We start from the raw sequence: 17294 nt of genomic DNA, 5'->3' as shown, positions 1-17294 counted from the left end.
CATCAACTGGAGAGGTTCATCTCTCACTGATAGCACTGCATGGCTGCAAAAGGGCCCGGAAGGCCACATAGGGCGTAGGCACTCCTGGGCAAATATTCCCACCCTACCTTCAGTGATGCTCAATCAAGGTGCACCACCACTTGGGAAATCTGTCAGTCAGCCAGTGACCCGGCTCAAACCCATGATCACAGAACGTCTTCTACTTTCAGGCAGTGCTCATACTGGTTGAACTGCTGGGGTATGCAGCATAAATATAAGACTAGGGTGAATGATTCCGTATTGTACTTTACATTTTTTTTAAACTAACACCACACTCAATTTCAATCTGCCTGTGTGGATGAAAAGACTATGTTGAAAGCATCAAAATAAACATTTTAAAATAAGGTAAATTGTGTTTATAACTATCCGTTTTTAAAACTAAAACGAATACATGAACAGGTCATGTTTAAACTACTTACTATGTAAATAAGCCTTTTCTAGAGGCATGATTTTTGGAAAACCGGCAATTTGGGAATAATGCACTTACAGCAAATAAAAAGCTCTGAGCAATACTTCAGTGGTTTCACACAAAAACCCCCACCAGAGAAATGCTAAAAAAAACATCCTGAAAGCAGTCTGAACATTAAAAAAAAAACGACCCCTCCCTCATTACAGTACATTTCGTGTCCGATATACATCCACTAGGAATACTGAATCCTCAGACCTGACATTCATCTGCTAGCCCCTGATTCAATTTCCACACTGTTCAATCTCATTGATTTAAGCCTGACTTTTATTAATGCAATGGTTTTGAGATGTTCTAGATGTTTTTTGAACTTGCCTTTTTTAAACTGTATGTACCAATATTGCAATGAGGAAAAAAAATGTTGGGTGGTATCCAGCTTCTGGAACAATGAATAGCTAATTGTGCAGCTGGTAATTTGGTATAAACGATTAATGAAAAAATGTTAGGATGGCCGAAACGTATGTTATCATGCAATTTCATCATCTAGTTTCAGGTTAGCCCATTCTCAAGGGCTTGCTCACAATTTGTGGCAACGTTATCACTGTGCTTACTGACTTCCCAGTATAGATAGGGATGGCTGTAGATTCCAGAAGAAAAACTGACAAAACATTTGAAAATATACCAAAAACTATTTTAGAAATATGTTTAAACATGACAAATCTGCCTGGAATATAATTAAACATCCTTGACATAGTCTGCACCAAAAAAAGGTACAGTGTACAAGTACGCATTATTATACACCAATATTTATGAGCAAAAGTGGTCTATAGACAGACAAATCTATACAGTCTAAATTACAATACAGGTTCAGGATGTATATCTGCTGTAGGAGAAAAAAATATAAACAGGATGTGGATGCATTAGTAAAAGGGATACCTGACAGTGATTTTTCCCCCAAATCATGTTGATTGCAGTCTTGTTTTGGCACGCAAACCTGATGATTTCTTCCTTTTGGACTCTGTCAGAGACGTTTTTTTTTTTAAATTGTGGTTTGACAGAATCAAGAGGTCTTCACACAAGGCATACTGGATCTTGCTATGCAGGTTGTACAAAATGACTTTTTACCGTACCATCAATTCTTCATGTCAAATGAACAAATCTGAAGAAAGTACTCGGCTGCAAAAACGTTACTAAAAATAGTTGTTTTGCCATCAACTAATCCACCCCCAGAGTTGTCGTAAAATGATCTAGTGCAGGACTGGAAGGCTACCGAGTTGGATTTCTAGCCTCTTTGTAATTCCTTATACAATTACTGAACAAAGATATTTATGGAAATGTATCTAATTAAGCATGACTTGGTTATATGTTATAACCACAAACAACACTAGTTTGTAAGTACTAGATGTACTAGAAGTAGTTTGTTTTGATGTTAAGTCACTAGCTTGGGTTCCAAGACTTAGGTTGGTCACATACTGGGTGCACGTTATATGAAAAATGTGTTAGTTTCAAAGTTATTCTGAAACATTTCATGTCAATTATAATTGCATTTCATTATGATTCTAATGGATTCAAGTGCAGTTTTTACTAGCCATTCCTTAAATAATGCAAGAAACACATCTAGATTGGATAAGCTCTAGATTGAAATATATGCCCATATAAGTCTAATGCCTGAATTTTGTATTCTGAACTTTTTTAAAAAAGATTTGTTCAGTGTCCAGTTTTCCTTCATGCAACTGTCACATATGTGGACCTTTGGTTTTGACTGATGTGATGCTTATTACAAGGCTATTGAGACACCCTACACGGATAAACAAGTATACAGATTTACAAAAGCATTTCTATTTTAGAAACTGCCTTATTTCTAAACAAATGAGGCTAATTATTTTGGAATGGTAATATTAAATTATTTTTTACTTAATGACCATTTGCAAAAAAAAATCATGAAAGGTGAGCTTGAAAGGGACAGTTTAAATTGTCATTGTCTAACCATGGAAATGTTCAAATGTAAATACTACAACAGTGCATTAAGAAAAAATACAGAACTTCTAGAAAAGTTTTACAAGTCTGAAAGGGAATAACTTCATTTATGCGGACTCGCGGTCCCTACTATATTTTAAGAACAAATATACAAGTTTATACGTTTTGCTTTTAACTTTTTCCCCTACAGCTAACTATTGCACTGACATTCCAAGAAAGATAAAAAACACCACTCATAACTGGTCAGATGTACAGATGCACATTAGAGGAATCTTTTATTCTGTGACTTCCCTCCACTGTAATAATACAAGCTCATACAGTGCCACTGAGAGGTCTGATGTCAAATAATCACCGCATTACTAGAGAGTGACATGACATCAGACCCCAGCCCACCCCCATCAACACACACAAACCTGGAACAAGTGCTTCCAAGTCTTATCCTCAGTCAGTTAAATTCAGTCAATGAAACATGCTGCTGTATGTGGCTGTCCATTAAACTGAAAAGACCTCCCAGGGACCTGGTGCACTTGCTTAACTTCTAAAAACATCAAACAAAAATCAGACAGAATCCTTAATATTCAGATCTCTCCAAAATGCGCATCCATGCATTTAACCTTTAAATGGATACCATAGACCCTTCTTACCCTTGTACAAGGTCAATAATCATTACAGAAAGCAAGCATGTTAAAAATAAAGTCACCAATATACTTCACCTTCTTGTCTCTTTAGGCCAAATTTGGTGCAAACATTTCCTCTATAATTTTTCATGTACAGAAGCCATTTCCTACGACTGTTTGAGGCTGGTCCCTTTTAGGTTTACCAAATTGATATATTTACTTTATCAATACCTGATATCAATACCAGAATAAAAAAGAAAACCATACTGGTGACTTTAACACATGCCAAATGCCTTTTAAGTAGAAACAATGTCAAACAACTAAAACCTCATACGGCCAGGTACTGAATGAGAAATATTTAGTATTATTTTAGTATTAAATGCCATGGGAATGAAGGTGGCATACATTATTTCTTTAGCTCCTGTCCCTGTTAGACCACACTCTCGCGAGTGGAAACAAGGACTGCCCTCCGGCAGATGGGACAAGTGGAGTTTTCTGAAAGCCAACGGTCAATGCAGTGGACATGATATTCATGAGAGCAGGGGAGCTTGCGCAGCTTGTTTCCTTCCGCGTACTCCGTGATACAAACACTGCAAGTCTTCAGAGCGTCATTCTCCCCAAAATTCCGGGTCGACAGGTTGTCAATTTGTTCTTTGGTGAGTCCCCTTGGCTGATCATCATCGTCGTCATTGAGGAGGAAGAAGTGTGCCAGTCGGAGAAAAGGCAGGGATCCGGGCTCCTCAAGGCTGATAGGGCTACGGCCAGCACGACCTTCTCTACCAACTGTTGGCACTGAAGCACTCTCGCTGGCAGCGTCCTGACGCTCCTCTGCGGTCCGTGGCTCCGTGCTCTCCAGGCCGGAGTTGACGGTGTTGGTAGAGTTGGTGGTGTTGTGTAGCTCTGTGGGCTCCGTGGACTGGCTGGGTCCCCGGTTAGAGTCCGAGTCACTGTCACTGTCCATAAAATAACTCAGTTCGCCGAACCCTGTCATTATCTGCCGAATCATGGTCTGTAGGGCCATGGATGTGGCCTCACTAAGTCCAGCATCAGATATCCGCCGGATGGGAATGCGGATTGTGCTGACATATGTCCGCACCCCTGCTCTTTCCGATCTCGAGAAGGTACGACGGAACCCGCCTCGTTCACTCTCGTATAAGAAAGTGTTGTTAGAGGTCTGGGAGCGAGACCTGGTCCGGCTTGCAATGCTGTCTCTCTGGCGGTACTCCCCTGGCCGTACCCTCCGCACCTGAAGGTCCAGCATGATGGTCGGGGGTCTTCTGCTGGAGGAGTTTGTTTCAACACCAGCCCCCCCATCCGAGGGGTTCTCCACTTCCTGGGGGGCATTAACGGGCTCTGCTGAAGCACTGTCCAGCTGGGCATCATACTCCACAGTGCTCTGTCTCGAAAGAATGTGCTGCCTAGTTCTGGAGCTTCCTTCCATTTGAGGTTCTGAAATGTGATGGGGACTCTGAGAGGATGTGCTGCGACGAGCTCGCCGCGGGCCCTCCACGCTGTCATGGTTCAGCGGTGAGCGGCTCCTCTCGTTCCGGGCTCTGGTCCTCCGCTGCTCTGGACTGCGGCTTCTGGCCCTTCGCTGGCCTCTCCGGACTGCCTCCTCAATACGGGGGCTCTGTGGATCTGGCAAATCAAGCTGCTCAATGGGTGGCCTAATCAGTAGAGGAGACTCAGGAGGTTCTGCTTCAGGATGGACGATGATGGCAGGCTCCTCCACTTCTGCTGCGACCGTTTCCATTGGCTGTTCTACTACAGCAGTCCCAGGTACTGGCTCCGTTTCCCCCTCAAGCGGCTCCCCCTCTGCCCTGGCCTGCTGCTCTGTAATGTTGCGGTTCACATTGATTTCCAAGCTGAAACGGAAGTCACCACTATTTGGGTTGGTTCGGCTCACTGCTCTCCATGACTGATTACCCCTGTGGCCACTCCGGGTGGTGTTTCCTGTCCGTCTTACCGAGTTCAACCAGTCCAGAATAGTATCTCCATTGGAACCCTCCTCTGAGCCCTCTGCTCCTATAGGTAAACAAAAAAAGTGAGCACTAGAGTAGAAATGTTTGAACTTTTGTCTACAACGTGAAGTTAAATGCAAAAATTGTCCTATGAAATTATACAAATGAACATGCATCTGTATGAAATTATATAAAAACAGTGTCATTTTTGTCCGAGATGACTTGGTATACATGTTAAATGGCATGGTTTCTAAAAAAAAAGTCAAGGAACTGCAGTATGTTACACTTTTCAAAACTATCATAATCCGATAAGTTTTAATATCCATTTCAAACCTATTTTCTACAATTATCCACCATAGTACATAAGTAGACAACTGAGGATCTAGGATCTAGGACAGTTTTTATGACAGAGAGAAGTAAACAGTGGAAAAATGGGCAGACAAAAAGATAGTATGCCCGCATTGTAGAACTGCTGCAGTTACAGTGACTGGTACTCACCAGCAGCAGAGATGAGCAAATTTTGCCATAACATTTTTAAACGCTGAAGAGACACCACACAAGTATTTCTGGGTATTTCCCACCTGTGCAGTTAATTTAGAATGTGTTACTTTTTTTTTAATAGTTTGTTTATTACTACTTATCACATCTAATGATTTACTTTAATTAATTGTTTGTCTTTACCCATTGTAGCCTTCAATTCTACCCAAACAAATGACTGCAATAAACTGTAAATGGTGCATTACATTCTGAAGTTTGCTGTGCTTTGAACACTTTGTGCATGACTTAGGTTCGTGGTGAGCACCTGCTCAACAAAAGCAAGTCCTTTACATCAAGACCATTTTAATCTCAACACTGTAGGCTGTACCAATGATTAAGCAAATAGTCATTATGGACTAGAAAATGGCTAGATAAGATGATGGTATCAATTAGTCACTAAATCAACCAACTGCTTAATATGATTCTTCATGATCAAAACAAAGCCTTCTGCATCTTTAGTGAAGCGATAAAATAAATTTCATAAGCCCACATACCAGGACTCTCTTCACTTCTTTCATTAGCATTCTGCTGCTCTGGCCCATCTTTGATCTGCTGAAGGCGACTCAGCAACTCCTCTTCTGTAATCTCACCTAATAGAAAAAGGAAACATTTCACTACAAGGCTGCTGATGCCATAAACATCCTGATGCAAAAAAAAAGAGATCAATGTTGCCACTGCCACCTTAAGTGAAGGTACAATTGGATCACTGAAACAAAAATTACAAAGTACTGAGAAAAAAAATACTGGCATTTTCGGAAGAAGAGTCTGTTATGATGAACCTCCTAGCACAACAAAAGGATTGAAAACAGTCACAAATATAACTCAAAATTTCAAATAAACGCAGACTGAAATCCAAACTGAATAAGCACCTGAAAGAGCTTATTTCATTATAAGCTTTGCTTATAAAGCTGTACAGAACTAATATACACCCCCAAGTGAAACGCACATATTCTATACTGCAAAAATGAGCATTTGAAAGATGCTTAATTGATATTAAGGAGGGTAGCCGTTAAACTCAGTTCATAAGCCTGCATCCAAACAAAATTTACACTATTTTTTTATATCCATTATAGCACAAATACACTGTCCAGCTTACATGGCAATACCAACATCATGACTCATCTTCTATTGTTCAACAATGTAGTAGCACATGCTTACAATTTTGTACATGCTGCAAACTATGGTTTATGGTTACAGTTATAGGTTAAATTTTTATTTGTACCCCAACTTTCCAGTTGTTGGGTCCAGAAAACCAACATTTCTATTCTGCTGGCTTTGCAGTTGTGCTGTAAAGTTAATTACACTCACTGTGTGGTAGATGGCAATCATTGAGAATCAAGTGATTTTTTGCTTGCCTTTAAAGAGTTTCATTCATTTTAAAAAGTGTGAATTTCTTTCATGAGGGCTTATACACTATTCATTTTTAAATTAATTGATTTACCAACTTTTGTAATTAAAATCAGTGATTTACAAACCTTACATTAATAATGCATTTTAAAAGTCTAGCATTGAGTGTGAATATGTAGCTGCTCAGACAACTAAAATATCTATAACTAAATGTATATAATATAAACACCTATGCATCAATTAATCTATTGGTACGCTTATAATAGCTGCAATGCAAGCTTATTTCAGTTAATTTTCCTTTCTCAGGAACATGCAGTAACTCAACCAGCACCTTTTTTATAGGAATATTAAGACGTCAAAGCTATTCATGTACTTTGTTCAAACATGTAACGACCATTGTAAGATGGCAATCATGTGCAAGTGAGCCTTTTAACATCTAGTGCTGTATGTCTGAAATCAATGCAAAAAAACTTTATGCTGCTACAATCTAAGTCTGTATGATTATTATAACTTTCAGTAAATACAATTTACAAGTATGCATTCAATTGTCTTTCAATTGCACCTAGGGGAAACTGAGCATCAAAAGAGATAACTATATAATTTTAAAAAACACTTAAGAATAGTGATTAAATGTTTTTGGTGCTGTTAATAATCAGATAATTTCTGAATGGTGATGCACTAAAATACTGTTTGAATTAACACCAAATCACCTATTTATTGAGAATTGACTCTGGTACAGGTGGTGAGGTGTTTTAACCTGTAGAATGTCACATATGGTGAAAATCAGAAAATAAAAACACAGAAAGGAGCATGTATACTCTGCTTATCATTACAACAATGCTTTTTGTTATTGTTCATGTCACTAGGATATTGGAGGCCAGGCTAAGTAAACACACTTTCACTAGCCTTCAGAGGTGTTCACAGGTAGAAATTTTTAACCTGGCAAGGCATTACAGCCAAACAGTCAATGACAGGCTATGATCTAGCACCTGAAGACCATGAGTCACGGCACCGTACCAGGATCAATGGGGAGATCCAAGTCTGAATGATTGGCCAGGACTGTCTAGCTCCTTACAGAACTCCACCTTACTTGCTACCCATCCTTTTGCTCATATTGATACATCAACATTCCAGACCTGAGTTACACTGAATATTTGTGGGATGAGTTAGAATTATGTGGGAGATGTAGAACACGGAGGCCAATCAACAAGCACATTTTTCTCCAGGATCTTCATCAGGAATTGGAAAGAATCCCACAAGGCAGCACCTGAAACCTCATCAAAATATTTTGCACATTAACAGTTTGTGTTACTTCTGACAGTGGCAAGACATGCTTGGACCCAGTGACTTTTACACAAGATCCCCTGTTGAAGATGAATCTTAATTTGCACCACGAATTTATTGATTATGTCTACTCAGGGAAAGGTCAAAAGAACTGATTAAAAAGTGTCATTTTCTTTCCACTTTTTCAAAAAGTTTGCCACCATAAGTGGTATGTCTTCTTTTGATGCTCAGTATACATTTTCATCTATTTCTAAAATGTTAGCAGTTACAGCTTTATTATAGTGCTGTCAGTTGAACAGTCTTTTGAGAATCTGGCAGTTGGTTCCCAGGTAAGTTACAGTATGAATCCGTCTTGAGTACACAGCGAACAGTACTGCAATGTGGAAACACTGAGCAGAAAGATTTCAAGTACGGTTCTCAAAATCAGTATTGTAGACAGGCCCTTAGACACTACAATAGTAATGCAAAGTAGCTAATACACAATACGTGTATTTATCAATATAAAGATTTTTACAACAACATTAAAGAGGGCCTTTCTGCTATATAAAACAACTGAAAAGAAAACAATACTCAATATGTACAAGGCTACAAAGAACCCTTCATAATGGCTTATGAGCTGCCTTCACAAACTCTCTAAATGTATTTGTAGCAGCACCAAGTAATTTAACCAACTGAGCTTTGCACAGAAAACAATAATGTGCTTTGTGCTTAATTAAAATGAAATGTTACTGCAGTTTAACAAAATGGCCCTGCACACAAACATGACGGGCCAAAACAGCTCTGTACTCCAGTACAATATATTTTAGATTCATATTTGCACATTTACCATCATTCCTTTAGTTATTGCTGCTTTAGGCATACGTCTTATCCTCAGAAATATTTTTCTACTCAAGGGAATGAGAAAAATACATACTTTTACTACTGTATAAAAGACTTCCATTATATTTCTGTATAGAACTCCCTGGTTAGTCAATTTTGCCTTAATGAACAGAACAAAAAAATAGCTTGGCCATGTCAGTGAATCTTCACAGTGAGTTTCTTCTGAACACCAATTCCAACAAATGAAAAAGGGTCTATACTAATATAATTTACAATATATAATATTTTTTTAAAAAATATATAAATGATCACAAAAAGCTTCAAATATTTTAAAAAAATGAAAGCATGTTCATCCCAAAAAGCCTGCAATCCTCAATATTACAAAGGATAAACTTACCATGAAACGCCCTGTCCGCTCAATGCCAAGCTTCTGGCACCAGCTTCAGCCAATGGACGAACATACACAAGCTGCTCCAAAAATTACCTTCTTTCATGTCCTCAACAAAAATGGACGGGTCCTCTTCGGCAGTCCTCAGGCTTTTGTGGTGAGCACAAAAATGCTGCCGTGCATAGGACAAGGTATTGAAAATGAGGCAAAACCATTCTAAATAGTTTATCTTCCTGAGCCTTTCCCTATGCTTGGATTATACGAGAGCCATTTGCTTGTTAAAATCTAAAGAAAAAAAACAGAGCCCAGTTTCCTCTTCTTATATACATCAGACCACAACTGACTGCAGTCAAGGACAACCGCTTTATTCTTTGACATTCACAATCCAAGTTTATGTGTTTATCACTTCAATATTCAAAGGCTCTGCTTTGGTGGGTTTCTCCCTGTCAAAGTCACTTTGTGGCCTATGTTTCATTTACAAATAAGTTCAAATGATCTAAGTAGATGGGGAAAATGGTTATCTTATGCTTCCAAGCAACAGTAGTTATATGTGTTCACTAAAAAAATAATGCAAGACAAAAGCTATATAGAGAAATATTTTACTTTTTAAACAACTTACAGTTTGAAGTGTTATTCAAAAAGCAAACATGGGAAAAATGAAAAGTTTATTGCATACCCATAAGGAGGATATCCCATCTACAAGACTAGAAACCACAGTTAATGACATCTGTAAATGCTCAACTTCTCATTCAATGACTTGTGTAGTCTGCAGAGAACTGAGGTGATTAGAGATGTTGTAGTACACGTCTGGAACATATCCAGAACTGATACAGCAATGAACATGTGCTGTAAGTGAAAAGTGAGTGAAAAATCACTTGGTACATAAAATGGATGTGTACACAGCTAAGCAGCAGAGACTGCTAAATGAATTTCAAAAAGGCAGCAGCTGTGAAAACATGCCACCTGAGAACACCACCAAAGGTTTGGTGTTGAAGGAAAATTGAAAGGAAAGTACCAGCTAAGGTACAGTTTCTGAGGTACTCGACAAAGGAAACAAAAGTAAATATATATAAAAGATATACTGCATAAGAATTACACGCTATAAATGCCAACATTTCTTAATTGTGAGTAAATTAACCTCAAATCAGCAAAGGATTGGTCCTTTTAAGAAATATGCCAATGGAATCAAATATAGGAAACAACCTACAGGTATTAAGAGTAATGACAGAAAATGCAATTAGTGCTCCAGAACAATTTAGCTCACTATCCTTATTGGCCTAATGTCAAGACGTACAGAAGGTTCATTCAATTTTAAAGACCTCAAGAGGATGAGACAATCCAGTAGCAAACCAGCCCTATTAAGGTACACTGAAGAAGATACATATTTTGTGTCAACTTGAATAAATTTAGACGTGTAGCATGCCTGAAGGTCAAATGGAGCGGAATTTAATAGGATAATAGATCAGTGTCTCCAAGGTGATGCAAGATTTTTTTTTTATTTTTAAATTTAATAAAGACAGAACATAAGGATGTTGTATGTAGTAAAAACTTGGGAGGCAAGAAGGCCACAGTCAGTGAAGGAATTTCTGCATTACTGTAGTTACCATCAAATCCATAAAAGCTTCCGGCAGCCCAAACCAATGACCCAAGTCCTGAAGTGATGCATTCAGAAAGCACTGTACTGGTGAGAATTCTATCTGCTGCATAAGTAAGCCAGAAATGTTACTGCTAGAAATGTAACAGTCTAAACAAGAATGTATACACTCAATGTTTAACGTGTAAAAATCATTCTCTTTATCATGAACATCCCACCCCAAAAGCAGTTGAAGCCAAGATGCAGTATTAAGCAGGTTTCCAATTAAAATCCTTTAAAACTAAATGTTTAGAAACTTAACATGTCAGATTCACCACCTAATTGAAAATTTGTCAGATTCACCACCTAATTGAAGCTGGAACGTCCATAAATCAACCTAAAATGCTCATAATTTAGTATGTAATGACATTTAAAATTGTTAAAACTGCATTGTGGACATGTGTAAATGTTTGATGGGTTACTTTTAATTCATGTCAGTTCACAGGAGACACTTGATGTGTTATTATATAATCTACATAGCAAAAAATTTATTAAAACCACACAGCAATATTAATAAAGAAATGCAGAAAGAAAACTGCAATAAGTCATATTTATTCCACTAAGTGATAACCTGCTCAGAAGTGGCAAAGGCTGAAATCTATGCCACACCAGTCTGGAAAATAAACTGGATTTACGACTCAAAGTAAACAAGTTTTAAATGATGATTAGCATCAGAATACTTCTTTGAAGCCCTCCTACGTATGGCTGAAGGAAACAATTATAATCTTAAACTTAAGCAATACAGATAGCAGATTAAACTGCACACTTTCGGAGTAATAAAGACATGACCAGTGTGTTATTATACCAAATAATGCATACTGGGGCACAACACCAGTAGCTTTCTGGCTACATATAGTTTTCTATCATTCATAATGTTAATGCAATTCCAAATGAAATGATTTTAATGCAGAAACAACAAAACATCACCACACCAAACTTGAGTAATGAATAGAGGCCTGCTTTTGGCATGACTGAAGGTGGTCTGTTCTGCATTGTCTGTGCCAAGACAAACAGTACTGCAACCTTTTTGTAATGTAAATGAAATTAAAATGTATTTTAAAAATTAGGATCAAGCTGTGATCATGTTAAAGTGATCAGAATTTGAGCTAAGCTTGAGTACTTATTAATTTAGTATAATACTTTACACTCAAAATAAGGCTGAGATTGGAGCCCTTTCCAAGGATCAGATTTAATTAGCTCAATCAGAACTTAGTCCTAATGTACTCTGAAACTGTAGTTTAGTGATAGTAGAGGGCCACTTTTAATGTCAAATTACAAAGTAAAAATTTTGACTAAACCAACTAAATGTCAAGACAATTGAACTGATAGCCATTTCTGACTGATACTCTAGAGTCCTGCCGACCATGAAAACACATTACAATACTGACTAAATCATCATTAAGTACAGGAACAGAGCATCACCTGAATTAGTTTAAATAAACCTGATGAGCTTTTAACACTAGCTCACTTTAAGCACTTCCTTTTGAAAGCATTCAATCTAGGTGTGTTATTTTAAATTTTTCTAAAGCATTTTCTTGAGAAAATATTAAATGAGTGGCAAAAAAGTCTTGTAATTATAACCAATGTGATGCAGTTCATCCATTTAGCATGTTGACTAACACTACTTTGTGAATCCATCGCTCCATTTAAAAACATCAGTATTTGTAAGTCAATCAGTTTTTCCTCCGCCTGACTGGGTCTGTGGAGGAAACCCAATAGTATTAAAATGGGAACAAAAACATATCAATTAAAGGGAATTAGCTGTGAAAACTGTTCTTTCACTAAAAAATTGATGTATTACCAGGGGTTCCCAACAGGTTATTGTCTCGCATCAGCCGGTAGTCCTCCTCACTCAGGTTGTTCACAAACTGGTAGAAAGCCTCTTCTCTGTTGAGCCGGTCTCTCTGCCGCTGACGCTGAGCTTCCGACTGCTCGCTTCCTCCTTGTTCCGCACTGTCCGAGTTCTCCATTGTAGCCAGGGCAAAGGTGAGGTCCTACTTCAGACTATTAGAATGAAAACAAAGGAAAATTGATTTGAAGATGGTGTGGTGCCACAGGGTTACATACCTGCCCCTTGAGCTGCACTTTATTTCAAAGATAAGAAACAAGAAAAGTTCACAAGAGCCACTTTGCATTTGGCATTAAATGATACAGCGCAAATTCTCCTAATTTTCAAATCATGTTCATAGCGGGGGTTGGGGGAGAGTTTATGTTGATTTGACCTGGGATGGTAATCATGCACTCGTGTGAAAATTAAAACATGCACTCATGGAAAAACATCTTTAAAAATGTATCAAGCTCATAACTGGGACACAAATCTAGCTTCGTAACCAACTCCTTACACATTAAGCATACACTAATATTTGCGGAAACCAGAAAATGTGCTCATGTCATCAAGGATCTGCCCAGGCACGTGACAAAACACTACCTATGCATTTTACAAAAAGAAATGAACAATTTGGGGACACGTCGCTTTTTATAGGTAGCGACTAATCTTATCAAATTTAAAAGTACATGGAGATACTCTTGTGGAAAAGATCAGAGTGAATCCAATCACAGCAAGGTAGCTGTTGAGCTTTTCTCAGCATTCATGGTTAAATGGGCAAGGCTTCAAAATTATTTTTAATTTGCACTGGTAGAAATACAATAGAGAGTAGTGAATACAAATAGTCTGCAATGTCCTACTTACTGCTTATGCTCTTTTTTTTTTACTAAGATTCACACATTCTACTCAAAATATTGTTATAAAGCAGACATGGGTACAACCTACATATTTTCTGTGAGGGCTTACATTTTCTATAAAAAGTCAACTTTTTAAATAAACGACAGATCCAAAAGGTAACTAAAAATAAATCTAATTCTGTAAATTAGGAGCAGTTAATTCATTTAGCTGCATGGTTTAGTTGGGTCATGGCTTTTAAATCCCATGTGGGATGTTGCTTTTGTACCCGTGAGCAAAGTATGGGATTCAGATTGCTCAAGTGAATACCAGTGGGCAGAGTATTTACTGGAGCAATTCCTCCAGTTCTTCATTGTAAGCTAGTATTTTAAACTATCACAGTAAGTGTCTGATTTATGAACTGATCAAATAACATAATTAAGAGATCTGCTGCACAATCTGTGCATTTGAGTGCCACACTATAAATGTGATGCTCAGTACAACAAAACTAAAATAAACATTAATTTCATTACCTTATCAACTTATATGGAGAATGAACCAATATGAAAACATTATAACAAATGCTTGCTTTTTATGATCCAATTAAAATGAGTGATTTATAAAAACGGGCCTATAATTTTGCAATAGAATAACTCCCAAACCAAGGACTATATCCCAATGAAAAATCACTTAAGATGGTAATCAGTGGAAGAGGTTCAAAATACTGTTCTGAAATATTAAAAATTGCTATACAATTAAGTTACTGAAATAAGGCGGTGCGTCATCCCTATTTATCTTCAGTTATGTGTAAAGCAAAAGACGTCTGAACTTTTAAAAACGCATGGTCTAAACTGTGTATTTAAAAATGCTGAAAGCATTTGAAGCCTTTCTGACTAAAATTATTCGTGTTTAGATCAAAACACATCATGTCTGAATCTGACAATCGATGAGAAAAAACAAAATGGCAACAGCTGTACGTTTCCCAAATTAGGTCAGAAAAAAATCTTTCTGGATTGTATTACTGAATCTTACCGTGGTATAAACAACACAGAATTACTACTATAGTAATAGATTTGATTTTTTTTCGATCGGATTCATCTCAAGCAACTCAATTATGACTAATAAGCTCCGAGGCCCACCGTCTGTTAAATTAGGTAAAGAAAAGAAAAAACAGAGAAACCTCCTTTTAATCGCTAGAACACCGACAAAAAGCAAAAACAGTTATTTTAACGACTTTTACTGCGACATGCTGAATTAGTGTTTCTTCAATTAAAGAAAATTCAATGAAAGACTAGACCATCAAACGACATTTCATGAATTGCACAACAAAAAATAAACAAGGAGTTTCTAATTAAAAACAACGTCATCATTTTCCGGCCAATAACACAAAGCGGGACGAATTTTGACCCCCGTGTTACGAATTCAAGAATCGTTTCGTATACCTGTTATAATCCGTTGCTTTTACGTCAATTAATTCGCGTATTTTCCTCTCTTCTCTATCTCGGATTCACCTCTGCCTTCCTATGTCTCAAACTGCCATTTTCTTCATTATTGCAAAGCCTACCGGAACAGGAGCTGTGATAAAACGGAAATACGCAATGACCAAGAGTTCTGTTCGCCCGCCACAGCGCCATCTTGAGGAGGGAAGACGGACTCGGTGCTGCATTCTTTCGGTTTTCTCTGGTTGTTGATGCGGTACATAGGGATAAGGATAAATTCGGGGATGTAATGCATGTAGCTGGGAAGTGACAGATTAAATAGAATGTCTTTTCTAAAAAATGAAATAATAATTAGAACGATGTTACGCATCCTGGTATATATTGGCATTGGATGATAATAAAAACATAAAATACCACAAGTGCGTATATATATATATTCCCACGTGTGCTGCTGTCACTTCAACGCCCTGAAGCACTGGGGAGACGAAAACAAGAACCGGAATGCAGATCAATTTAACTAGAGGAGAATAATATAAATAATATAAATATTGTTTATATTAAACTGGGTCCACTAACTTATGATATGAGTATGTGTCATAAATAATTATTTTAATGTTTTTTTTCGGGCAATCTGTGTTCTTCGGTTGTAAGCTATCTATACTCACCATTTCACACACACCCGTGCTTTGTGCACACAGGCCCCTAGGCTGTGCCAATACACCAGACTGACGCTGCGGCGCCCCCTCAACAGCGTTCCACACCGAACTGCGCTAGTTCACGAAAGGTGAAGATGCTACGCGCATGAAATACAAAAACAAAATCCATTACTGACATTTCTTCACAAAATGTTTTGCATTTTCGTTTTCTGCCCAAAACAGAACATTAGGAAAAAATAAAAAAAGGATTTTTTAAAGTTATTTCTCTTCAAAATAAGAATTCAGCCTGGCATCCAGTGTATTTGTTGGTTCTTACTATGTGTATAAAATTGCGCCACGCCTCTTCTTGACAACATAAGCAACACTAACGGCTAGACGGTGATTTCTAAAGGCTGGTGAGAATTTTTAGGAAGTAAATTAGTTCATATAATACATATCTGCATGTTCTCCTCTTTTATATTGCTCCTGGAATAGATTGATAGCAGTGGGAGTCACAGCCTCCACTGGTATTTTCTACATTTTTTCTATGACCTGTGAACTATGATTTTTTATAAACTGTTATAATTGCTGTTTAATTTGGGTAAGACGATATTAAGCTTATGAGGGCATGGTGGCACAGTGGTGAGTTAGCATTGCTCTCTCGCAGCGCACCTTGGGGAGCAATCTATCTGTGTAGTGTTTGTGTTCTCCCTGTATTAGTGTGGGTTTACTCCAGGTGCTCCAGTTTCCTCCCACAGTCTAAAGACGTACTGGAAGGTTAACTGGCTTCTGGGAAAATGGGGAAATTGGCTTTAGTGTGTGTATTGTGTCGCTGTGCACTCTGCAATGCACGAGCGTTTTATCCAGGGGGTATCCTGCCTTGTGCCCGTTGTTTGCCGGGTGGGCTCCGGCTTCCCCTTGACCCATTATTAGATAAAGTTATTAGCAAATGGATAAATTTACAAGGTTTGAGTAGGGAGCAGTGTTAGGGTGCATTGATTTTAAAGGAACAAGTTATGGTTTATTCCACATTGATCAGTAGAAAGTAAAAAGTAGAAATTCTTCATTGACGCTGCTGTTGAGCCTTTTTTTGGAGTGTGAGGGAGAGAGGATGAAGGTTGGAATATAAATCACGAGAGAACAAAGGACAGAGCAGGTGCGAATGGGTACACAGGTGAGAAAGATATGTCTTTGTTGTAAATGTCTGTAATAGGTCTGTAGATTTTATTTTATTTTTTGTTTTGTTTCATGTGAATTTTATTATTTGCTTTGGCAACACTGATTGTACCCATCGGTCATGCCAACAAAGCACCTTGAATTGAATTGAACTGAGTGTCCGAACAAAGAGCGAGATGGGGGAGAAATGTGAAAGGCTGAAATCTTTTTTAAAAAGAAATTAGTCTGTCGTTGAGAGAAAGGGGAAGGTGTGACCAATGTTCCCTCTAATTTTTAATGGCCTGTGTGCGCAAACAATTCGAGTTGTGCGAATGTTTTCCCCAGTGACAAAAACCTGTGCGCACTTAATTGAGTATATGTGAAATTGTAAACCTGAA

The 17294-nt window shown here is 37.9% G+C and overlaps 1 protein-coding gene across 1 annotated transcript; it reads right to left on the bottom strand.

Moving 5' to 3' along the window:
• Window positions 1-2341: 2341 nt before the first annotated feature.
• On the bottom strand, window positions 2342-15246 carry rlim (ring finger protein, LIM domain interacting). The gene is made up of 4 exons (XM_088925001.1): window positions 15110-15246; window positions 12810-13012; window positions 6032-6127; window positions 2342-5064 (listed from the first exon to the last, which is right to left on the bottom strand). The coding sequence occupies exons 2-4, from the start codon at window positions 12976-12978 to the stop codon at window positions 3470-3472; spliced, it is 1860 nt and encodes a 619-aa protein (XP_088781127.1). The 5' UTR covers window positions 12979-13012; window positions 15110-15246; the 3' UTR covers window positions 2342-3469.
• Between the last annotated feature and the right edge of the window lie 2048 nt (window positions 15247-17294).

The sequence above is a fragment of the Atractosteus spatula genome, chromosome 9 (genome assembly GCF_055471065.1).
Source record: "Atractosteus spatula isolate fAtrSpa1 chromosome 9, fAtrSpa1.hap1, whole genome shotgun sequence".
NCBI lineage: Eukaryota > Metazoa > Chordata > Actinopteri > Semionotiformes > Lepisosteidae > Atractosteus > Atractosteus spatula.
Note: the sequence above shows the minus strand (reverse complement) of the source record. Positions and strands in the feature narration are given on the sequence as shown.

Coding starts and splice junctions, on each gene's coding strand:
- rlim (XM_088925001.1), bottom strand. CDS start 12,978: ATGGAGAACTCGGACAGTGCGGAACAAGGAGGAAGCGAGCAGTCGGAA. Junction 6,128..12,809: donor TAACCTGTTGGGAACCCCTG/GTAATACATCAA, acceptor TTTTTCTATTAG/GTGAGATTACAGAAGAGGAG. Junction 5,065..6,031: donor AAGAAGTGAAGAGAGTCCTG/GTATGTGGGCTT, acceptor GTTTACCTATAG/GAGCAGAGGGCTCAGAGGAG.